Here is a 24,274-nt window from a genome sequence, read left to right on the forward strand (position 1 = left end):
TGGGTTTCAGTTTTGATTTGTTTCAGTCGTTCCCTGTTGTATCTCCAGTCCTTCCTTTTGGATAGGGAACATATATTTTAATAAGAGAGGTGACTATGGTGCTCTAGTTAGGGTTCCTATTGCTGGGACCAAAAAGCAAGTTGAGAAGGAAAGGGTTAATTCAGCTTACACTTCTACAGTGCTGTTTATCTTTAAAGGAAGTCAAGCCAGGAACTCAAACAGGGCAGGAGGCAGAGCTGATGCAGAACCATGGAGGAGTGCTACTTACTTGCTCTCCATGGCTTGCTCAACCTGCTTTCTTATAGAATCCAGGACCACAAGCCCAGGGGTAGCACCAACCACAATGGGATGCTCCCCCAACCTCATTGGTCACTAATTAATGGGGGCTATCCCAAAAGCTGTTGCCTGAACATGGAATATGTTCTTCTAGCTAGGCTGCCTTGTCTGGCCTCAGTGGGAGAGGAAGCACCTAGCCTCACAGACTTGAGATGGAGGATACCCAGAGGCCCCCTCCCTCTCAGAGGAGAAGGGAAAGGGGAATGGGGGGGAAGAAATGTGGGAGGGGGTGACCTGGAGTGGGACAATGAGTGGAATGTAACGTGAATAAATTAAATTTTAAAACAAGAAAGAAAAAAAATGCCTCATAGAGGCACTCTCTCAATTAAGGTTCTTTCCTTTCAGATAATTCCAGTTTGGGTGTGAAGTTGACGTCATACCAGCCAGCACAGAAGGTTATCCACATTTATTTATTCAAGGAAAAATTGGGCACTTTGAATTTTTCTGTTCCCCAGAGAAAATAAACAGCAACACTTGAATTTTTAAAGAAACCATTGAACACCATTCTTACTATCTGCTACAATTTTTCCCTGAGAGATTAACTTCTTTTATTTCTTTTCCATCTTACAAGTCTATTTTATGCAAATGAATTGAGCTCAGTGAGTATACACAGTAGTTTTACCTTTTCTGATGGCTTTGCTTTTCACAATTTCAGTTACTTCTGGCAAGTCATGATCTGAACACACAAACACTAACCTCAGAAATAAGTATGTCACAAGTAAAAGTTGCAAGTGGTGCCAAGTAATATGATTCCTCTTATCTAATTTAGCTCTATATATCCTATCTGAGGCATGAACGGTCCTTCAGTCCAATGTGTCTATGACATGTATGTTATTTGCCCATTATTCACTTATAGCTATCTCAGTTACCAGAGCTGCCGTGGTATCACAGTGCTTATGTTCAACCCAGCAGTCATTCCAAAGCATAAGACTAATGACACTGGCAATCTGCACATGCATGCCAAACAAAAACTGTAAAATACTGCCTCTAAGTGAAACGATGGAAGTTCTCAATAAGGCAAGAATAAAGTCTATATAGGCCGAGATTGCTCAGATCTATGGTAACTGTTGGCACTGTTCACTGTTTCAGGCATCCACTGGAAATGTTAGAATATACCTGACTCAGTTAAGAGGGAGGGCTGTCCTGAGCAACTCTGTACCAAAAACTGTGCAACAATGTGAAACAGTTTAGTACTGAGAGAAACTAAGGATCTTGAACCTGACCAGCAGGTGATGTAGAGCCAGAGGCAACGAATATATTTATTTAATTTTCTGCACTAGGAAAAAAAAAGGTTGTTTTTTTTTATTCACATATTTTTAAAAACACAATACCTTGGGTATTTTTCTGGGTGATAGATTATTTGATGCTCACTATTAAAGGTAGGGTTTTTTTCTGTTTTTTTGTTTTGGTTTGTTTTTTCTGTTTTTTTTTTTTTTTTTTTTTTTTTTATAATAGCGATAGCCTAGATTTCATTTCTAGTTTCTATCTTCTCAGTTGCTTCTTGGCATAAGCTTGCAGGACAGTAAGAGTGCTGCCTCCAATGCCAACTTCAACACTCTGAATCATTTCTGCTGAGCAGCAGGTTTTCAGCAACCCACTTCATAAACTGTAATTAGTTTTCTATAAAAGGACAAATTATTCCCTTTCTAAGTTCCAGTATTATAATTTTGCTATACATTAGTATCTATACATTTCCGTCTGCAATGAGCCTAAGGGAATCCACATCTTTTCATCCTAGAAAGCCTTCCACTTAAAATAGTTGTTTTTTTTTTTTAATTAAAAAAGAAGAAAATAAGAAAAATATCTGAAATGAGCTCATTGGATATCAGGAAGGAATACAAGATGTCATGAGACAGAAGACACAGTGCATAAAGGAGTTAACAAATTCTAAGCATTATCTAAATAAGCAATAATAAAATATAAGTGCAGGTCTGGATTTTGAATAATAGAGTTATCAGATAGTTGAGAGATAAGTCAAATGACCATTAGTTATTCTTATATTAGGGGTTCAAGAAATCAAGTAAGGAGCTGAATATGGTGGCACATGCCTTTAATCCCAGCACTTGGGCGGCAGAGGTAGGTGGCTCTCTGAGTTTGAGGCCAGCCTGGTTCCAGGAGTTCCAGGAGAGTCTCAGCGAGATAGAGAAACTCTGTCTCTATAAAAACAAAAACAATAGAACAACAAGAGATCAAGTAAGACTTGGAATTTGGGGCTGGAGAAAGAACTTGGTGGTTACGAATGCAACTGTTTATTCTTGGAGAGGGCCAGAGTTGGATTTCAGGCACCAATGCTGGGCAACTCACATCCCATGCTTCTGGCTTCCTTGGGCAATTGTACATGAGCGGAAGTGTGAACACACATGAACACACACACACACAAATTAAAAATAAATTTGTGAAATGAAAAGCTTGGATTTCAAAATCAGTCACGACAAAGAAAACAATAAGCAGCACCCTAATCATTCCTAAATGTGTAGTAAAAAGTCTTTTTGTTTTGTTTTGTTTTGTTTTGTTTTTTTTGTTTTTTTTTTTTTGTTTGTTTTGTTTTGTTTTTCGAGACAGGGTTTCTCTGTGTAGTCCTGGATGTCCTGGAACTCACTTTGTAGACCAGGCTGGCCTCGAACTCAGAAATCCGCCTGCCTCTGCCTCCCAAGTGCTGGGATTAAAGGTGTGCGCCACCACCACCCGGCGTAAAAAGTCTTTTATTGAGTTAAAATTTTTATTTCATTACTTTGTACAGAACAAGGACTCTTAGATTCCGTTACAATTGCCCATTAACAAGAGACTCAGACACAAAATGTGCTAACATTGCAATGAATCATGAACTTCTATTACAGATATGAGTGACTTGAATGAGAGGGTGCTTGATTTGAGTTTGAATCTTGTGAAGATTGTATTGTCAAACCTAAGTTTACTTACAAGGAAACGGACAAGCTTTCTCAAGATCCTGTTAAGCAGGATAATACCAAAAGTCTTTGGATATAAGTGAATAAGAGGCTCTTTAGACAGGTAAAAGGAGTTTTTTTCATTTTTACTGTCCTTAATTCCTTATTTCTTCCTTCATTCAGTCTGCTCTCAAACTATAGAATATCAATTAACTTCATACTTCTACTTCCTGTATGCTAAGTGCACTCAACTATCACAAAAAAAAAAAAAAAAGAGTTTAAATCATTTATTTGTTTGTTTGGTTGCTTGTTTTTCTAGACTGGGTTTCTTAGTGTAGCCCTTGCTGTCCTGGAACTCACTTTGTAAATCAGGCTAGCCTCAACTTCAGGGTTTTATCTGCCTCTGCCTCTCTAGTGCTTTGGGATTAAAGGTATGAGCCACCGCCGCCAGGCAAGTTTGAATTCTTTTATCCTTTATCTCTTAAGCTTGTTTTAAAAATTTAATAGAACTCTATATTATAAAAGTATAACTTTTTCGCTAAAATAAAGCTATCTAATAATACCCGACAAGTATCGATTTAGTTTTATATCCTAATTTGAAAGAGTGGAATAAATTGGTTTATCTTTCTATTGGATTTATATTGAAACAATTTTAAGGTCAAGTGTCAGGTTATCGAACTGAAACACTGTTGCATGTCAGAACTTTGACATAAACTATTTTGCAGGTGTAGTCATCAATGTAGTCCTATGGTAGGAAAAAGAGACATAATGTAGCCGTTACGTTCTTTTTACATTTGTCGTATCAAATAATCTTATAGAAATGAAAATGTTCTATCCAGTAACGATTATCCTGGGTGAAGTTTCCTGTAATTAGAAAATTGTGAGCAGTACTTCATCACTGACCTCAATTTTGTTCCAGAACAACTCTACCACCGCCATGTTAAAATTTTAAATTTTAATAGCCGGACTCAAATTCTAACACTTAACAGTAAGGCTCTGTCAACATTCACAGGGAGCATCTAAAAGCCAAGTAGTTTTCTAAGTCAAGGCGGACCACTGAAAACACAGCCAGATAATAAGTCCTGTTTTGCACTCAAAGGTTCCCTCCGAGCACAGATATTCTTGTTCTTGATTGGTCTTCGTGCGTGTCTGTCACACACAGAGGGTGGGGTCTAGCCTCAAGCTCTAAGTGAGACGCTGTAGTTTTACGTCATCTCAGTGCGACGAGATCCGCGAGGGAGGGGTGGGGTGAACGCTCTTCGCGGTGGTTGGGGGCTGCTTTGAAGGTGTCATGGCTGCTGTTGCGGAGCATAATTCCTCAAGCAGCAGCGAGAGGAACCTGGAGCGAAGCTCCAGCCCCCTCCTCACCCGAGAGGTCCTCTGCGAAGTCTTTCGTTCCTTGTACACCCTGACAGGACAGGTAAGTGGAGGGGCGGGGGCGGGGAGGGAGAGCACTCCGGTCCTGTCCCCTTAGTTCTCTCGGAGGCGGGGGTCGCGGAGCCCGCTGGCACGGTGTGTGCCGCTGGAGTACCGAGACCGAGCTGCCGAGACCCGGAGGAGCCCGGGCCCAGCTGCCTGGGACCGGGAGATGCCAGCAGCACACTCGGTGGCCAAGCGTGAGTTCCAAGATCTAGAGAAAACCCGGGTCCTGGCGCCGAACGCTTGTAGAGAATTGATGCTTAAAAGATGATGAGGGTTAAGGAGGCTCCTGGCGCTTACGGTCCTTTTGCCTCCAGTTTGTTTATTGTGGAAATTCACTGGTTAATATGGCCTGAAACTTTTCCTAACGCCATCTCTACTCATTAGGAGTGATTTACTCTGTTTTGTTTATTTTTTTTTTCTCTTACCATTTATTGCATCTCTTACTCTTTTAAACGGGGAGGGATGTATAAGGCTTTCCACAATTTCATTTGTAGTATGCCTAGATTTTAATGTAAATTCTTGGATGAGTTACGTGTGGCCACTTCTAACTACATTATGCCTGTCGTGTAACTTTGCTAATTGTTCTTTACAGAAATGTCACAGTAAAGCTGGATTTTAAAAACTAGGTTGCACTTACTAGATAGTCATTCGTGATGTAAATGAGACGAATTTTAAATAAGGGACAGAAGTATGTTTGCCTGTTTTTAGAAGAGTTTTGTGTCAAACATGTTTCCTAGTTTGTCTGGAGGCTGGTATACTTCATGAAATGGACACAGCACACATGTTATGTCAAGGGCAGTGGGACCTGTGAGAATAGGGCAGTTACCTGATTTGTGACAATTATTTTTAAATCCTTAGTTGAAAAACCTTAGTAAGTTTATTTTGATTGGCAAAGTACTTGAGTTGTACATTCTGTTTGGTGTTATGAGGCAATTATTAATGGACTTCTAAAAGTTAAAAATTTTAAACTCAATTGCTTGATAAGCAATTATGAAAAACTTCGTTACAAAGTCTTAAGCACTTTCCTTATTAATATTTCAGTAGTAACATCCCAGATCTTTAAATAGTTTAAAAGTTAGAGAACTTTTTTTGGCATGGATTTGAAACTTAAAGATTTATTCATTATATTCTAATGTCAAGATGAGAAAAATATTCTCGAATATTATGCTTGGAAGTTGCAAAATAATTTACATTGATAAATTATTTGAATATCTAAATTTTGCTTAGTGAATTTTTCAAAATTATATAAATTTATTCCAAAGGTTCAAATGGAAAAATCTAAACTTAACTTATGCCACCTGCCATAAATGTTTAGAGAAAATAAAGTTTTGTAACAGTAAAGGGATCTTTATGTAAGTGTCAAATACAAGATTTTAAAAAATTAATCAAATGCTATTTTAGCAATAGCATGTATTTTGAGATGCATGATTAAAGATGACAGCCATCACACTTACAAAGTTGCCCCTGTGGAATGTGTCCTTTTGCAACAAATTAAAAGGATTTTTAAGATGTTTAATATGTCTGAGTTCATCTTAAGTATCATTGAATTATTAACACTTTTCGATAGAAAGTGTAAAACTGAATTGTTAAAAAGTATTTTTCTTCCAAATGCAAATTATACTAATATTAATGTTTTTCTTCTCTCTCATTGGCCCAGATTACAAATCTAAAGGTTGTTAGTTTGTTCTTTTTTAAGTAATATGTTTCTACTGAACATACATAATTGAATAGTCAGTGTTTATAGTATATTAATAGAAAATTCTGGATGCCTGGCTACTATCCCGAGCATTATGGGGTAATAATTCATAGAGTCCCCATGTTCCTGGGGAATTTGCTGAATGAATAATTGGATTATTTGGGGCTCATTTTTAAGTTAATTTGTCACCTTATTGTTTGGTTTTCATAAAAGACCAAGTGTCTTGAGTTGCCTTTGAAAGCTTCCGTAATTCTTCCAAATTGACATAAGAATACGATCCAAATATTAAGATTTCTTTCCTATAATTATTTTCTCTAGAAAAGGTGATATTTTGCTTTGGTTTAAGTTTTGCCTGCTGATTCCCCAAACATAGATTTGCCATAGTCAACTATAGATCTCTTGGAGGACTATAAACATGTACTGATAGATTACTTTCATACACAATAATGAATGCCGTTATCTTATTAATTAACCTTACTGTCAAATTTTAACTTAGTATAAGTTTATCTTTGTCAGTATAGCGTATGTAAAATTTCATATTTCTTTATGTTTGCCAAGTGTGGACTCAGACGCCTCTGGACTCTGTATCCATTATTTATACAGTAGAGTGCTTAACATAGGAACCTGAGATCTCTTTGGTTCCATGGACAGCAATCCATGTCTTGGTTTTTTTATTCTTACAGCCCATTAAATTTGTATTTGAGCTCATGAAACATCTTTATTTTGTAGAAAATATGTAGAAAATAATTCTTAATTATTCTTGCAAAGTAAGTATAAATTGACTTACTTCCACTTAGATTGTGTCTAGAAAAGTTTATAGTGATTCCCCCATATTCAGTCAAATGATTACAGGTGGAAGCTTCTCCCTCTAAAGTTTTGATTGGTTTTGATATTAATTTTATATTCGGGTTCTTGGTAGTTTTCTGAATATATTTTTGGTGTAATAATTCACTAGCTGATGAGAAATTTTCATGTTATGAGACGTATCTTTCAAGAAAATTCTTAGGAAACACACTGGACATTCACTTTTTGCTTTGTTACACTGATGTGAGAAAGTACTTGTTTTTTATCTCAATAATTTCATAACTGATAGTTTGATTTTTATTTGCAGTAGTTACTGTCATCTGTCCCTATGTGTGAATAATCTTTAGTTTTACATACTTTTTTAATTGGTTAAATTTGAAAACAATAAAAGTGATTGAGAAGACATCAGGGTAATGATATATTTTAGGCATGTGTTTGTGTGACAAAGGGAATATACTTTCTGGACTGCCATCGTTGATCTTCGTCTAGTGAATGCCTAGTCGGGATTTAGTAGGATTCTGACAAGGGCAGATCTATTTTTGGATACCCTCCAGTGGTATTTAAGATATCAAAGTATCAAAAGAGGTTTACCTTTCATGGATAGCTTTTAAAAAATGGCCCCATTATACAGACATAGAAACAGAATTAAAATAATAGATTTTTTTTTTTATTTTCAAAGCTGTGCCTTTTGACTTTTTAAAATGGCAACTAAGTAAAGCATTTCATTATGTCATTGAAACTTAATAACTTTGAGCAAAATAGGCATGCATTACTCCATAGAAATCTTATTTTTGTGATAATCCCAGATATACAGCTTAATCATGTAATTTTTGTGATGTTGCTGGTTTGCCTCTTTGAAGCTTAACCTCAGAGATGATGTGGTGAAAATTACAATCGATTGGAACAGGCTCCAGAGCCTCTCAGCATCCCAGCCTGCACTGCTCCTTACTGCACTGGAACAACACATTTTGTATTTACAGGTAAATTTCTTATTAGAAATATTTACTGGATATTGAGAATAGAAATTAGCTATAGTTAAATTAAATGAAGTATTTTTCAATTCTACCTCAATATTCTGTTAACAGTATTATTAATAAAAGGTTACTGAAATCCATATTGAGTCTAGGTCTGTTAATTTCACTAGTGATAGGGGTAGTTATGAGAATATAGCCCAATAGGCCGATGTGGGTATGAGATTGAATAAATGCAGTTCTATTCAATTCTAGGCTTTGCTGAAAATTCAATACAGTTCATCTATGGTGGGTTATAATTAAGCAATAAGACACGGCAGGTGTGAGTCATGCTATGATAATGATTCCATGCCTTGGGTGAGCTTGGAGGCTCACGGAGTGCTTTCAGTGGTTCAAGAAGTGGCATTATCCCAGCATGACACATCCTGGAGTGTCTACTGCAATTAAACAGTTTCAGCATCGTTTTTAAAAAGAAAGTAATTTCTGTGACATTAATGTTTCATCTTAGTGAGTAGCCAGTCACTATTTCATCTTAATAATTTGAAATAATTTATCCTTTATTGGAAGTCAATATTGAATTATTTATAATGGTATTGTTCATTTTTAATATTTCAGTTTAAGAAATGAACAGTATTATAACCTTGCTGCTGTTGTTGAACACCTCTGCAAGTATAATTGATGTGAGTTGGAGGTGTTCTCACTGGGATAAGCAGACCTGCTTTTCCTGGTCACCTTATTGTGTTAAAGATGTTAGAAGATTTCAGAAGAGTACTTGGCATAGCAAACAATGGAAACAAAATTGTATGGAAAGATAGATGATCGGGATATTGTTTAGAAATAATGTGTTAAGTTTCAGCCCTGAATTCATTGACTTTCTGGGAATGTTTAGCTGTGTTTCATGATAAAAATATCAGTTAACACTTTGTTTAAAGGGCAAGTGATGAGCTGTACAAGTCAAATGTGGACCATGTTGGGCTGAGGATGTCAAGGAAGAGGAGAAGGAAGTGAATTTCCATTATGAAGACATATTTTTCTTAAACCTACTGTAGCTGGAGTGATCTATTTCTAGCTCATGGTCTTTGTAGCATGTTTTGTTTGTTCTCTCTCTCTCTCTCTCTCTCTCTCTCTCTCTCTCTCTCCCTCTCTCTCTCTCCTTCTCCCGTGTGCATTTTCTTTTGTGAAATTTCATTTCGTGACCCAATAAGATACCTTGCTGTGTCAGGGAAAGGCTGAGTGTTCACTCAGGGTCACACCTGAATATATACTTCATACCCATGCTCTCTCATCTGCTCTGGCCAACTGTACTTGCAAGTGGAGAATCTCAGCGATGCAGTGATAATGCAGGGCTTTGCTGAGTGAGCACTGCTCTCCTGCTAAGGAGGGAGAACACTCAGCCTAGTGTTCTGAATGACATGTTAATTAAGAGGCATCCAGGCCAGAAACTGAGGCTTTGATTTAGCACAAAATAAAAGATGAATGACAGAATGATTTCCTCAAAGAAAAATTTAAATGTCGTCAGGTTTTCTTTCTTTTCTTCTTTTTTAAAAACAGATGTACAGCAAATGATAAAAGCTACACAGTAGTAGAAAATAGCAAACCTGTGTGTGGTCAGACCTGTGTGTCCTTGTGTGCCAGCGTTTTGTATTTAATAACAGAATATTCATTTATGTAGCAGCAGCTTATATAAACCTATCACTGGTTGAGATGAGTTTGAACCTGAGCAGGTGTCACTGTGTTCTTTTCAGCCTTATTTAGCAAAACTTCAGTCTTTAATTAAAGAGAATTCAACAGCTGCAGAGATAAGACAGACAGAAGCAGAGACCAAGAGTGAACTAAGGGCCAAACATCCTACTGGAGACCTACAAGATGAAGGAAAGCTCAAAGACTGTGATTTAGGAGATGTGAAAAAGACACAAATCCATTTTGATCCAGAAGTAGTTCAAATAAAGGCTGGAAAGGCAGAAGTAAGTTTGGGCTGGTACAAGGATCAGGGTAACATTATTTTTAAAAGTTCTATTGTATTTAGATTGTTAAATTATTTGTTGTTTGTAGATTGACAGACGAATATCTGCATTTATTGAGAGAAAACAAGCTGAAATCAATGAAAACAACGTCAGGGAATTTTGCAATGTTATTGATTGTAATCAAGGTAACTAGAAGTTTTTTAAATAGAATTTTAAACATTTTGACAACTGCTATAATATTTTGTTTTAAAACAAACAACATTAAGAGCAATATTCTGTTTTACAGGTTTTTAGTTGGTATTTAAGGCAGTAGAAGTTTCCTTTATTTAGTACTGGGCTCTTTGCCAAGCTGATTTTTATTTGGTTATACAAAGAAATCAGGGCCGAGCTCTGGAGGCAGATGTTTCCTAAGGTCCAAGAAGCAGGGCAGGTGAGGTGTCGGTCGGATGGCAGAGGTGCTCGGTTCAGGTTCACTGAGAACAAAGCACCCTGAGCTTCAGCTCTGTCAATGGACCTGTGAGATCCTATTAACTCAGTGGACCTAGTAACACTGATAGCATTCCTCAAGAGGGAGCAGTTTTCTCTTTACTCCTGAGTTTCATGGTGGATACACCCAGCTTACCAGGAAGACCTGTGGAGCCCTAGGCCTTTCCCCTTTTCACATTGCATACCTTTGCTGTTTCTTCTCTTCACTTGATGCTACAGTATGTTTCCAGGTCTGCAGAGTGCTTGCAGACCACAGTATACTGTGTAGATTGCCACTGATCATAATCATCTATCCTTGTAATAACCAGTGTAAGTAATTCTTAGAAAAAAATTATGAAGGAAGGGTTGTAGTTAGACTGAACATTTTTTCTTATTGCTGTTAGTATCTCTTATTAATGATTATAAACATGAAATTGTCCATTGGGCCTGGAAGTTTCCTAACTACATTGATATGTGTCACTCTTAACATAATAATCTGGGCTCACTGTGGATTCTAAATTAAAAACTTTTCTACTGTTAACTTGTGTGGATCTCTAGATTTCTCTCTTTAGAGCAGGTGTAACAGTGGCAAAATCTCAGGTGTGGCTGGCAATCCAGTTGTAGGCTCCTCAAGAGAAAGGGTTTGTTGAGGGAGCAAGAACATGTGTCACTAATGTTATTCCTCTGTTCCTCCTGCTAACTCTCTTATTATAAACCACCAGGGGATAGAAATTGACAAGAATTGAAATGCTCAGCAGGATTCCTTGGCCCATTCAGTCCCTTGCTGGCTCAAAACAGTGCTAGCCAGAATCAGTGGAGAGTGACTCACTCATACATTCCCTGCCCCACACCGTGCTGCTGCCTTGCTCTCTGATGGCTCTGCGCATTTGGAATATAGCCCTGGAAGGGATGATAGCTTTTTTTTTTTAAAATCCTTAGACCAATGAAAGAATAGAAAGAATAAAGAAGTGTAGACCCCTTACATATATTTTGAGGTGTTTCCAAAGAAAAGAAAATGAGTGTTTAATCTTTAAATATAAAAGATTAAGTAGGTTTGCCATTTTATTTATAGTTCAACTTCTCACTTTTAAACGTAAGCTTAAAAAATACATTTTAATGTGTTGGTGCATTTTTTTTAAAGACCTTTCAGTTGGTCTAAGAAAAAATTGATTTAAAAAAATCATATTTTATGGAATAACAAAGGACTTTAACTCATTTTACATTTATATATTATATAATATGTTCATATATAACAATTATGCTAATATTTAATAGTATATGTTATATTAGCATATTTCTAATTTCTTTTTAATAAATTATTTGTTGAGACATAATTTTGAAGAAGTTGTAGTTTTCACCTTGGTATAAATATTAGAAACATTTTCACAACATATTTTTCCCAAAATCACAGTTTTTAAAAGTAGGATTAAAAGGAGTTGATGCCTTTTTAATTAGGAATTTTAAAGTTTGTGTTGTACTTGAGGTTTCAGGGTCTTTTTTTAAATATAGAGTTCCAAGATAAAAACGTATAAAGCGTACAGTTAATCCTGTGTTAGATGTAAGCGTACAGTTAATCCTGTGTTAGATGCTCACTGATTTAGTAATAGCAAGTATGCTGAAAACTTTTTAAAATAATTTTGTAAATTGGGTTCTGTTTATGTGATAAAGAGTATGGTGCTATGTAATATATATATTATATAATGGTTCTTAGTAATCTATGTGGTTCTTAGTAATAACTGTTTAATGTTTCATTAAACATTATTAGAAGTTATGCCACTTAATGGTGATAGTTTTCTATATGTAAATCTGAGCATTAGTTAAAAATATTACATTTGATTCAATTCAGAGGATAAAGATCACCCAAAATATTTCTGTATGTCGCAGTAATATAATCATTATTACTTTTATTTGAAATTCTCTTATGAATAAAATGTGAATTATTAGAAGTTTATCATAATCTTGTATATTTGTAATTAAGAATATATTTAAACTCAGTGTATTCAAATTCTCCCTAGAAAATAGTTGTGCAAGAACTGATGCTGTCTTTACTCCTTATCCTGGATTTAAAAGTCATGTAAAGGGTAAGTGGCCACCATTCAGTCCCTCCGTCACTGGCAGAAGTTCGCTGTAGCCTCTTAACAGTATGGAATAGAGATGCCTTTCCCATCTAGAGTCTATTCTAAAACAAAAGCATTCCTTTCTCCTCTTCTTTTTTTTTTTTTTTTAATTTTGAGTTTGTGCTTCATTGACCATTGTGAAAAGAATATAAAGTACTGTTAAGGAGAGAGAATTTCTGTTCTTGAAACAAATTTACATAGGCTTAAAAGTTTCTTAACTTAGTTTCTAGAGTTGTGAATACCTACGGACCACAGACTAGACCTGAAGGAATTCCGGGCTCTGGTCACAAACCTGCGGGCACACTTCGAGATTGCGGTAATCAGGCGGTGGAAGAGCGACTCCAGAACATTGAGGCTCACTTGCGATTGCAGACAGGTAAGCGAAGAGCTGGGCATGCTCTGTGATCTGTCTTTGCAAGTCTTAAGGAGGTTAGATTCACTTAGCTTCCAGATTTTCCTGGAAAATCCATTGCAAAGCCATCATTCTAGGTGCATAAAGCAGCTATAGAATCTATAAGGTTCTTGGTCCTTATGCTTTTATCCTTATACTTCTCTCCACTTGGGAAACACATTCCAAATAGATTCTGTTAGCCTCAGTTTATTGAAGTTACAACAGAAAATAAATGTAATATTTTAATATGGCCAATTTCAGAACTTGTCTGACAACCTCTAATTATTATTAGCCACCAACTACAAAATATTGATTATTGTGGTCCTGGTCCTCTGTGCACTCCCAGATAATAAACATGGGAAAATGAACCCATATTTATTGAATAATAGTCAGGGTGAACGTGTCATGCCTATGCCAGCATGGTACTTAATAGTACTCTGTGGAGGCGTTGGTGCTGTCACTATTGGAAGATACTAAGACTGAAGTTCAGACATTTGCCCAGGACATTATAGGAAGTGACAACTGGGGAGCAAACACAAGTCTCATCCATTTAGATAGTGTCGTCTTGAGTCATCTTCTAATGCCCCTAGATGTTTGTCTTCCCTCTCTCCATCTTCTGCTGCAGATGAAGTGTCTGTGACCTCTGTCTTCAATTGTCACTGGACTTCCTCCTAGAGGTCACTTTTCATCCTGTAGCCAAAGCGCAGTTTTTCAGGCTCATATCTGATAATGTTTCTACCTAGGTAAAACTTCCTCAGTAGTAGTCTGTTGCTTTCAAACACAGCAAACTCACTAGTGGTGGTCTAGACCAGGGAGGCTGCATGTGAGGCTTGAAGGAGTAGGAAGATTCTGAATGTACTCGTGAACTTGGTGTTTACATACCTTTAATATACCATGCCCTCCTCCATCACTGACGGGGAAAGCCCCTTTAAACTCTATCCTAGCTCAAAGGAGAAGTTCCTTCCATGCTAGAAGAAATGGAAGCTGAAGAGAATGACAGGACAGAGCACAGCCATCAAGTGAAACTGTCATCTTCTCCCTGCAGGATCTCCCTCCTGAGTAACTACCAACCCCTATTAGAAACTAGTCAGTACCTCACAAAAACGTGTAGCAACATGGGAAGCAGAGGCAACATGCAGAGAGCAGAAGTCTATAATTTGTCATAAAGAATGCTGAGTGAAACTATGGGCTAAGGGTGAAGCCATGACCTAAAGATTTCAATTGATTTTGCTTTCATCTGCTTATTTTATTGTTTTAAGTGGTTTTTTTTTGTTTTGTTTTTATATATAAATACATTCTCATGATATTTGAAAAATAAAAATGTTAAGAAAACAGAACTATTAAGATTTCAGCATTTTTTTTCTGTATGTGTTTAGGTGGCCCAGTACCAAGAGACATTTATCAGAGAATTAAAAAGCTTGAAGATAAAATCCTTGAATTGGAGGGCATCTCTCCTGAGTACTTCCAATCTGTAGTAAGTATTAATGTCTCACTTTAAAGATTTTCATTACGTAATAGTGCAGTCATTGATCCACATGCGAAACACTTTTAAAATGGAGAAACAGAGGAACTCAGTACTATGGAGGTATCTGCCTCTTTAAGAATTCTGATCTGAATATTTTACAGTGTAGGGACAGTCGTCCTCACCTATGGAAATTCTGTTGAGCCATCTTCATGTCGTCATAACTCAGCCTTTTGTGATCCAGCCTGTGACTCTAGCTGCTGTCTTGTAAAATAGCATTTTTTTTTTTTCTTGCTGATCTGTCTCTCCAGACTGTTCACTCAGCTCGTAAGTAGCTCCATTTCTCACAGCTGAACTGGCCATACCTTGTACTCTCACTCATTTTTCTTAGACTTTAGACTGACCTATATCTGTATAATTCCTCCACTCTCTTGTTCATTCATTCATTTGTTTATTCATTTGTTCATTCATTCATTCATTTGTTCATTCACTCGCGTGTTCATTCATCCTTAAGCCCCTTTCACAAGGACACTGAGAAACTGTTTTCCTAATAAGTACCTTCTTTGGCACATCAGTGTTTCAGAAAACCCTGAGATCACTCTGTTTCCTACCATCTTCTGACAAGGTACTTCTCTTCTTGTTTTGCTGTGTTTGTTTGTTTGTTTGAGTTTTGAGACAGATTCTCACTATGTAACCCATAGCTTGAACTCTGAATTCTTCTGTGTCAGCTTCCTTTCAAAGCCTACTAACATCAGCTGTGTCCTGTTCATTTATTTACCTGCTCACTTGGTGTCTAGTCCAGGCTGTGTGTCCCAAGATGAAATGTGGAACGGTTCAAAGAAACAGATGTGGGGCTAGGAGTGGTGGCACTCACCTTTAATCCCAGTACTCAGGAGATAGAGGCTGAGTTCAAGGCTAGCCTGGTCTACAAACTGAGTTCCAGGACAGACAAGGCTACACAGAGAAACTCAGTCTCAACAGAGCTAAAAAAACAAACAAACAAAAAAAAAAAAAACAAACAAAAACGGAAAGCGAGATGTGGAAACATAAGTGGTCGGTTCTCTAGAGCGAGCAAGCTGTGTGGGAACATAGTATATTTACTGTTTTCAAGTAGAGTGATTCAAATTAGTCTTTAGGAATACTCATAAAGATTGTATCTTTTAAATATTCTAGTACATTACAGTCTTTAAAACTTTAAATTGCTATCTTAAAACATTTCCACGTTCAACAGTCAGATTTTTAAAATAATTGCATTAAAAGATTCAACACATACTGGACAGTGGTGGCACAAGCCTTTAATCCCAGTGCTTAGGAGACAGAAACAGGCGGATCTCTGAATTTGAGGACAGCCTGGTACATAGTAAGTTCTAAGATAGCCAAGACTACACAGAAAAACCCCGTCTCCAAAAACAGAAGATGCAATACATATTGATGCTTTTCATAATTTTCTGCTTTTTATAATAGCTTATTAGGGAGTTTGGTTTTCAACAAATGGAAAGAATTTTAGTTCTCATTTTGTTCCATGAATCAAATATAATTTTTTCCTATTAATTTTTACCTTTTTATATGATTTGCCCCAATGATATCCAGGATAGTCAACCTCTATCCAGTTTCTAGAAACTTCTGCAGGTTTAGAATTCATCTGCATGCGAATCTGTATAACAACACTTCAAGTAAAGTCTTTTCATAGTTCAGAAATTCAGTTTTCAACTAAAGGTCAATCCTTAGGACGTATGAGGGCTCAGTGTTGACTCAAGTCCTAACCAGAGAAGCTAGAGTAGAGTCCACGTAGTCGTTCTGTTTGCTCTGAAGGGTAAGTAGAAACTTCTCAGTTCCTCTCAGTGTGAAGATAACCCTGATCTGGCTTTACTCCAGGTGAGAGGTGAAGTGTGAGGTGAGAGGACTCACCCTGTTATGGAATGTCAGCATAAACTCTTCCCTTTGGCCTTGTGCCAGATCTTTGCGTAGGTCTAGAGGACAGTCAGTCTCTGTGCTTAAACCTTTCCAGTTCTGTGCTGTCAACTTGCATGTCATCTCTAGTACTAATCTGTAGCATTTCTTCTACTCAGAGACATAATTTTAAAGATCTAGAAATCCTCTTTTTACAAAGCACCACTATATCCTAACTTGTTATCAGCTCTCCTTTTATAAATTCGTAACTCACCCTGGCTGATGTTCGTCTGTGTTTCTAGTTCTTCCTTCCAATGCAGCTGTGGAGTCAACCAGCCTCAAGTCCTGGAGTGTTGCACACAGTTCTCACTCTCTGGGTTTCAGCCAGCTTCTCAACACAGATTATCTCAACTGCCTTAAAAGTATGGGTCATGTAATTTAGAAATTTATTTGCTATTTCTATCTTCATACCTTCCTCTACTTCTAAATTGACATTCCCCTAAAAAAGATTACCCTCCAGAGTTCTTCATTTCTATCAATGGCAGAGTCATTTCACTAACCAGAAACTGGACTTTTCCTTGTTCTTGTCCCATATCTAATCACCAGCAGCCGTCAGTTTTTCTGTTTGTTTCCTGTCCTGTCCTCATCTCCAGATCTTACTCACAGCTAAGCTAGTACAGCACTAGTGCAGCGCTGTCTGCTCATTGTCACTGTCTGTCATTCTCATTGTCACTGTCTTCTCATTATCACTGTCTGCTCATTGTCATTCTCACTGTCTTCTCATTCTTAGTGGAGCTCCACTCACTAAAATATCACAAGTCTTTCCAAATACTGTTACACAAGTCACTTCCCTGCCAAATGCTTTCAATAAATCCCTGCCTGGAAAAGATAAAAATGCTTCTGGGTACAGCATTGAAGTTTCTGTACAATTTGGTGACTTGTACGTATGTAGAATAGATCCACAATAAACTAAAAGTCCAAGAAGTATGGTCATGGCAGTCTTGTTCTTTCATTAACTAAATTCATACTAAGAGTCTGTAAACTAGACTCAGAGTGAAGATCTCACTGGAAGATCTGCTACAACCACACTGTCTGATGATATCAGTCTATTGTTAACAAGAATTATACCACGTAAGAAGCTGACCTTTAACCCTGAGTGAACAAGTGGACAAATGGGTAGGCATGGCTGATGCTTACGTAGTAGACTTTGGAAAGCTTATGACTCTTGTTCCAAAGCAACGTGTAGATGTAACTCCTGATTTTCTCTTCAGAGGAAGAGAAAGCTAAATTTAGGCCAAATCCATACCAGATGTTCAGACTGTGTGAAAGTGTGTGCTAGACATGAGCCATGAGTGAGCAGGTGGATCCAGCTGGAAACTTAGGTAAATACAGGTCCCTGTCTGTGCTATTAGGAGGCTCGAGTGGGAGAGAGATTGGAGTCAAGGAACTGGATTTAAATAGTATGTCATTGTTCATGCTGGAAAGACGTGCAGGTCTAAATTGGGGCAGAGAAAACATACTACTTTTTATATAAACTAAGCTACCCTTTACAGCTGGTTAACATGGCTTGGAGGAGGCGGCCTCCTTACCCCTCTGGGTTGCCTTAGTGCACAAGTTGCGTTGTGCAGAGATAGGATCATCTTTCATTAGGACATAAGCTTTGTAAAGTTAGCTGTAAATTACCTGCTAGTATGAAGTACAATGGGGAGACATTTGTGGATTATCTCTGTGACTGTTTTTGCTGATTTGGTGAAATAAATATTTTCTCTGAAGTGTCAAACTTTGTTAAAATGTTTACCTTTATACTCAGATATCCTCATCCCCCCCCCCCACACACACACACACATTTTATGTACTGGATCTAAATGTTCTTATGAAATAATGTATTCAAACCTAAAATAAACCCCAAAGACTCAGTTCACTATATTTGTAAGTCACTGATCCACTGTGTACCTGTTCTCATCCTGGTATTTTTCTTTATTTTGGTTTTATAATAATGGTGTGATTGTTCATGGCATAGACCTAATGGTATTCTATTGATTAAACTGTTGGCATCACGAGGGAAAGTGTTTGGATGGGTATCTAAAAAGCTACTTTTCAGGTAGGTGAGAGTCTGAATAGTGGACAGGGTGAAGTTAAGCTCTGCCTGTCCATGTGCCCCACCACAGGTACTTAGCTCCACTGGCAAAGAGAGGAGCATACTTACCTGAGTTCTATTATTCCAAGCACTTAATGACTGCTATTTAATATAGCTGCTCATATGAGGCATTCTTAGATGGTAAATAGATCAGCTTTTGACATGAAAGAGAATCTGAGTTTTAAATTCTTCTACATCTTTGTGGATATATATATATATGTTCATTAAAAGTTCTTCCATGTACATTCGTCATGTTTGGGGGGGGTTGTTTTGTTTTATTTTTGTTTTTTAGGTTTTTGTTTTGTTTTTGTCAGATATGTTCATTTAGTAATTTGACACCCAATAGTTTCATTATATCACGGTTCAAAAGGCTGAGTAGTTTGTCTCTTTGAGTCTTGTCAGCTTGATGAGAATCTAACATTCAGGCAAGCATACATGTGCATACACACCACAAGGGATTGAACCCAGGGCTGGGAAAGTGTTTTACCACTGTGCCATCTCTTTAGCCCCACTACAAGAAAGATGAATTTAAATCAACTCATACAAGTATAGAAACTGTAAAACATTGAGAGCACAGTCTTCAGGTTGATGTAGTTGCAAAATCAAGACTTGAGTTCTTACTCCTCTTCGGTCTGTCTAGTCTTGACTTCTTCCATTGATACATGTCAAGGCTGCTCTAAATTTTAGGTATTTTATCCACATACAGCAGTAGCCCACAGGAACCTTTGTTTTTTCACAAGAGAAGTTTGCAGAAAATGTCTCCTTAATCCCCAGCAGACCCTCCTTACTCGTTGGCTACAGTTGGACCATGTGCATGTCGGTTTCTAAGCAAGAGCATTGGGGTAAGGTAGGCACTGCCTTGAGTCACACAGGGGACAAAGAGCTGCTTGCTTAGACTGGCACAGTGCCTTCCATGGTCAAAGATTCCTGTTTGCATATATGCATGTGTCATTTATGTGTTTACTTCTTACTTCAGAAAACCAAGTATCCTTTGCCTCTATCCATTGTCCTTTCTCTTGGTCAGCTTCCCAGAGTGGGAGTTCCCAAGAGCTGGTACTCAGACTTAATAAGAAGCTGGCAACTAATGGAAATTAGGTATTTGCCAGAGAGGAATTTGCTGTTACACTGTTATATAGTACTTGTAACTCCCCTTGTTACCCTCCTCTGTGGGGAACTCGGTAGACAATGCCTCTCAAGTGTGGAGGTTTGGGGCTCACAAAGGCTTTCTGCTTATCTGTCTCAGTCAGGAAGTAATGCTGGTGTTTTCTAAATAATGATTATTTTGTTACTTTTAAACTAGAACTTTTCTGGAAAAAGAAGAAAAGTCCAACCACCTCAAGTAAGTCATTTTGTCTTCCTTTGGGCTTCTGAGATAGATTAATGAGTTTTATACCTTATTAGTACATGTGTCTACTCTTGTTGCTTTTAGGTCATACCTTGGCAGACTTTAGGTTGAATTAGGGAAGTCATTTTATTTTAAGACCATAGAATGATTTCAACAGGTTAATTAAACACAAAAATCTTCACTTTGCTTTTAATAGAATATTTCAGTTTGAAAACACTTAAATGCTCCAATAACTTTAGTCTCCTCCTACTTTGCCTTTTATGAGCACTACTAGTTAGCATCATCTAAATCAAAAAGAGGGTGACATCATGTCTAGGGAGATGGCTTAGTGGGCAGAGGGCTTATATAGCATATTCAAGAAAATCTGCGTTCTGATCCCTGGCACCTGCCTCAAAAGCTGAGCATAGTGGTGTGGGTCTGTTACATCATAGGGAGACAGCAGCTTACTGGTCAGCCCATCTAGCTAATGAATTTCAGGTTCTTTGGAGACCCTATCTCAAAAAGTGTGATGGGGAGCAGTTGCGGAAGATACCCACTGATAGTCTCTGACTGCCATAGGCACATGTATCCACAAACCTACACTCTGTGCTCCCTCCACATACACGAAGGCTAATTGCAGCTTAGCTCTTTTTCCAAAATAGTTTATTAGTTGAATTAAAATACTATAATTTTGCCAGCTTTAATGATGTGAATTAAAGTTGGGGAAAACTTTTAAAATTTGCTGTATTTTTAAATAGTATGTTGCTACTGTGTTGATGCTATATCCCTGGAATTGTAGTACTCTGGAGGATGAGGTGAAAGGGTCAGAACTTCAAGGCTAGCCTGCACTACATAGTGAAGCCCTGTCTCAGCATGCCCTGTCCCTCAAAGCACCTTTTTATGTACTTATTGTAAAATTTTGAGTCAGTTTTTGAGAATAGCCTTTGTTTTGTAGATTAGTTGATCCCTCAGAAGGAAAGTTCTAGGTATTTCAGGCATCTAAGCTAATCCTCCACTGTATGTTTTTTGCTGTAGATTATGAGTTCACAGGGTTTTTGTTTTGTTTTGTTTTGTTTTGTTTTTAAAAAGCTTTTATTGGTCCTTTAAAGCACAAAAACTCCAGGAAAGCTTTGTTATTAGGGAAGAGAAGCAGGTCAGCATGACACTGTGTTTATATATGCATTTGTTCTGTATTGCTAGGATAAAATCCAGGGCCTCACAATGTCAAGCACATGCCCTGTGCTGAGCCATATGGTTACAGCCCAGAAAAAAAATTAGAAGCCTTGTTAGTTTATGTCTCTAAATCATGGCACAGTCACCGTACACAGCTGCAAGTCTCAAAATTATTATACAATAATATGCTGCTGGGTAGCTAGGGATTTATAGTTCACTTTGCACTTTATCTGCCTTAAGAGACTTAAGTCTTATTCAGCAATTTGTGTTTCTAGCAGAATTATTCACTGGCTGAACTGGATGAGAAAATTAGTGCCCTCAAACGAGCCCTGCTCAGAAAGTCAAGAGAAGCAGACTCCATGGCCACTCACCACCTCCCGTGAGACCGCTCTCGTCACATGGCTTCCCTTTAAGATGCCTGTGCGTGTACCTTACATATGCTTAAGTACAGTGTATTTATCAGCATAAACATGTCTATAAAATCAAGGTTTATTTTAGCACGAGACTGGCTGACAACAAATAGTCAGATACTGCAGTGTTGGGAAATGACACGAACCTTGACCATAGCACTGTTGGGACTTACTCCCTTCTGTTTAAAGGAGGCATTCTAGATATTAGAGACTTAATTTGAAAGAACTTCTCTTGGTGGATTACCAGAGATTATGATTTTATAACGGTACTTAAAAGGACTTTATATTTTGTAACATTGGTAAACCAAGTTTTTTTTAGTTTATATTAATACTTTGTACATAGTGGGAACTTAACAAAAATTTATTGACAAAAATAAAACAAAAACTGACAAATGCATGTGTATAAACTTTTTTTCATGTCCTTCTTATTGTAAATAAGCACTTGACCAGTTTTATTACCTTCTTGGCTGAGTGGTCTTGAGCAGGTTAATCTCTTTGTGCCCTGATTTGCTGATCTACAAAGGGAACAATGGGAGAGCCTTCTTCATCAATGCCATGACTGACAGTGAGCTGGAGTGGCTGCCCTGAAGGAGTGACATGGTAAATGTTAATGTTGGTGTGTAATGCACATCTGTCTTTGGACAGTACTAAAGGCATCATAGAGAAGTTCTGTTGCCACAGCTGCAAACATCATGTAAAAGATGGAGCTGCAGTTGTGTCCTGTCTCACAGAGCAGATATTTGAGAATTGTTTTAATGCGAGAACTAGAATTTACCTTGGATCACCTGTAAAGGCGAAGAGGTTAAAGAGGATCAGGAACCTGGACATGACTGGAGGAAACAACTAACTAGACACCATCAGTTAGAAAGATTCTGACTCTGACTCACTCAACTGGCTGGGTTCTGTTCTCCCTCAGCACGTCATCTCCCTCCCGCTCTGTCTTTACTACATATACCAAGTCAGGACAGTCGCTCTACTGACTGGGTTTCCCAGCCCTCTCTACTTGAAGAGTGATGAAAGCCTCTACATTTTTTGTTTCCCTACATGAACTGATAATACAGTTCTGTCTTTATAACTGCAACCTCTTCTAGTGGTCTTTGATCAGCTTTAGTGCACTCGGCTCTGAGAACCTCAGCTCCAAGAACCGTCTGGAACCTGCTGATGAAGCCAGGGCCGATACCGTGTTGCTGTCAGCAGGGTAGGTATTTTGTCAGAATGGGGTCCTAGTAAGTCTTCTAGAGCTAGTTGGCTTTCAACTTTTAGTCCTTTCTTTAGTGCATCACTCACTGAAGTGATACTGAGAGTTTAGGGAGGCAGGTGGCTCCCTTAATTCAAGCTATCAAATAACCATTCTTCCCTATGGCCTCATCCTTAAACGAAAAGCGGGTAAGCGGTTTGAAAAAGACTTGCTTCCAGGGACAGCAAAACACCTCCTCCCTAGTCAATCCCAGGTTATACTTTATCAACTGTTTCATAAGGGATTGGGCTTTCCTAACATCTGGCTGCAGCTAGATATTTACAACTGAGAGTCTCAGACCAAGTTTTGAATGGTTTATCAGAAGTACCTGTGTAGGAAGTATGCCTTTCTTGCTTCCTTGAAGTAGATCCTGCTCCAGACTTGGGCTCTGTGGATACTTTGAAGTCATGACCTAGCTCTTGGTTTCCAGTCCTCTTTTTCCTATAATATCTGAAAGGGGGAGGTTGTTTGTTTGTTTAATATGAGTCAACTTTCTACCCCAGAATAGTGACATCTAGCTTGATAGGATCTCTAAGCACAAAAATTGTTATATCTGGCCAGGCCTTTAGGGAGTCAATGCCACAAAGAAAATGGGCCTTTAGCCTTTATAAAATTTTCAATTTACTGAGAAAAATTTTTCAATGACATTAACTAAAAATGTTTTATGATCCTAGGGACAGCATCTCAGCACATCCAACAGTATATTTAGGAGTTATAGCTTTGTGAATTGATAATTTGGGAGTCAGAGTGATGGCTCAATGTTAAGGAGTTCTTGCTTTCACAGAGGACCAGGGTTTGGTTCCCAGCACCCACACGGTAGTTCACAACAATATGTAATGGCTATTCCAGGTCATCTGATGTCCACTTCAGACCTCTGCAGGCACCAGGTATACATGTGGTACACTTATTCAGGCAACACTTATACACATAAAAATCTAAAATGTTAAAGCTGATATTTTATAACTTTTAAGTTAGATGTCTCTAAAAGGATAAAATTTATTCCAATTATAGGTTCTTTGGACTCTTGTAAGATGTATTTTGAGACCTTAATGATTTAATTTTACTTACATCTTTTTGACACATTTTGATTTTTTGTTAATCCCAGGAATTAATCATCAGTTATCCTGAACTATTCTAAGACTAAAGATGAAACAGTGAAATTCCTTCAGAAGACAGTGCAACAGCATCACAAATGAGGTTTTGGAATAGCTCCTTGTTCCACGTAGCCCAGAGGACACTGTTGAGGACAGTAAGTCTGCACAGACCGTCTCCCAGCTCCCAGCCCTTCTGCTTTCAGTTCTGTTTTGTTTCAAGCATAATGATAAATTCTAAAAGAAAACAGAATTTTTCATGACTGTAAAAGGAATCAGACGGTAAATTCAAAGGGTCTAAAGATGGTGTCTCTCTAGACTCAGTTTTGTGGAGTGAGCATGTTCCACCTTTGCTTGTGGCAGGTGATTGCCAGGTAGTTATAGTCAACCACCATGACTCATGTCAAACATGGACACTTTCATAACCAAGAAAGTAAGAAAAATTGTGCTTACTGTGTCTGAACTATTTTGTTTCAAATAAATGTTTTAAAACTCTTAA

At 37.8% G+C, this 24,274-nt stretch overlaps 1 protein-coding gene across 6 annotated transcripts; it reads left to right on the forward strand.

Moving 5' to 3' along the window:
* Positions 1 to 4,395: 4,395 nt before the first annotated feature.
* Mbip (MAP3K12 binding inhibitory protein 1) lies at positions 4,396 to 24,274 on the forward strand. Of its 6 annotated transcripts, none has more exons than XM_034514390.2 (10): positions 4,396 to 4,641; positions 8,004 to 8,123; positions 9,860 to 10,078; positions 10,167 to 10,263; positions 12,559 to 12,624; positions 12,884 to 13,036; positions 14,428 to 14,525; positions 19,841 to 19,879; positions 21,313 to 22,645; positions 23,790 to 24,274. In XM_034514390.2, the coding sequence occupies exons 1-9, from the start codon at positions 4,513 to 4,515 to the stop codon at positions 21,418 to 21,420; spliced, it is 1,029 nt and encodes a 342-aa protein (XP_034370281.1). In that variant the 5' UTR covers positions 4,396 to 4,512; the 3' UTR covers positions 21,421 to 22,645; positions 23,790 to 24,274. The 6 variants fall into 6 exon arrangements, with proteins under 6 accessions (XP_034370281.1, XP_034370282.1, XP_076797975.1 ...); XM_034514391.2 differs by having other exon boundaries at positions 4,434 to 4,641; positions 21,316 to 22,645; XM_076941860.1 differs by lacking the exon at positions 9,860 to 10,078 and having other exon boundaries at positions 4,439 to 4,641.

Source organism: Arvicanthis niloticus, chromosome 11 (assembly GCF_011762505.2).
Source record: "Arvicanthis niloticus isolate mArvNil1 chromosome 11, mArvNil1.pat.X, whole genome shotgun sequence".
NCBI classification, from domain to species: domain Eukaryota; kingdom Metazoa; phylum Chordata; class Mammalia; order Rodentia; family Muridae; genus Arvicanthis; species Arvicanthis niloticus.

Excerpts from the sequence above, each read along its gene's own strand:
- Mbip (XM_034514388.2), top strand. The coding sequence starts at position 4,513 with ATGGCTGCTGTTGCGGAGCATAATTCCTCAAGCAGCAGCGAGAGGAAC. Across the intron at positions 4,642-8,003 it reads TGTACACCCTGACAGGACAG|CTTAACCTCAGAGATGATGT; the intron begins GTAAGTGGAGGG and ends GCCTCTTTGAAG. Across the intron at positions 14,526-19,840 it reads CTGAGTACTTCCAATCTGTA|AACTTTTCTGGAAAAAGAAG; the intron begins GTAAGTATTAAT and ends CTTTTAAACTAG.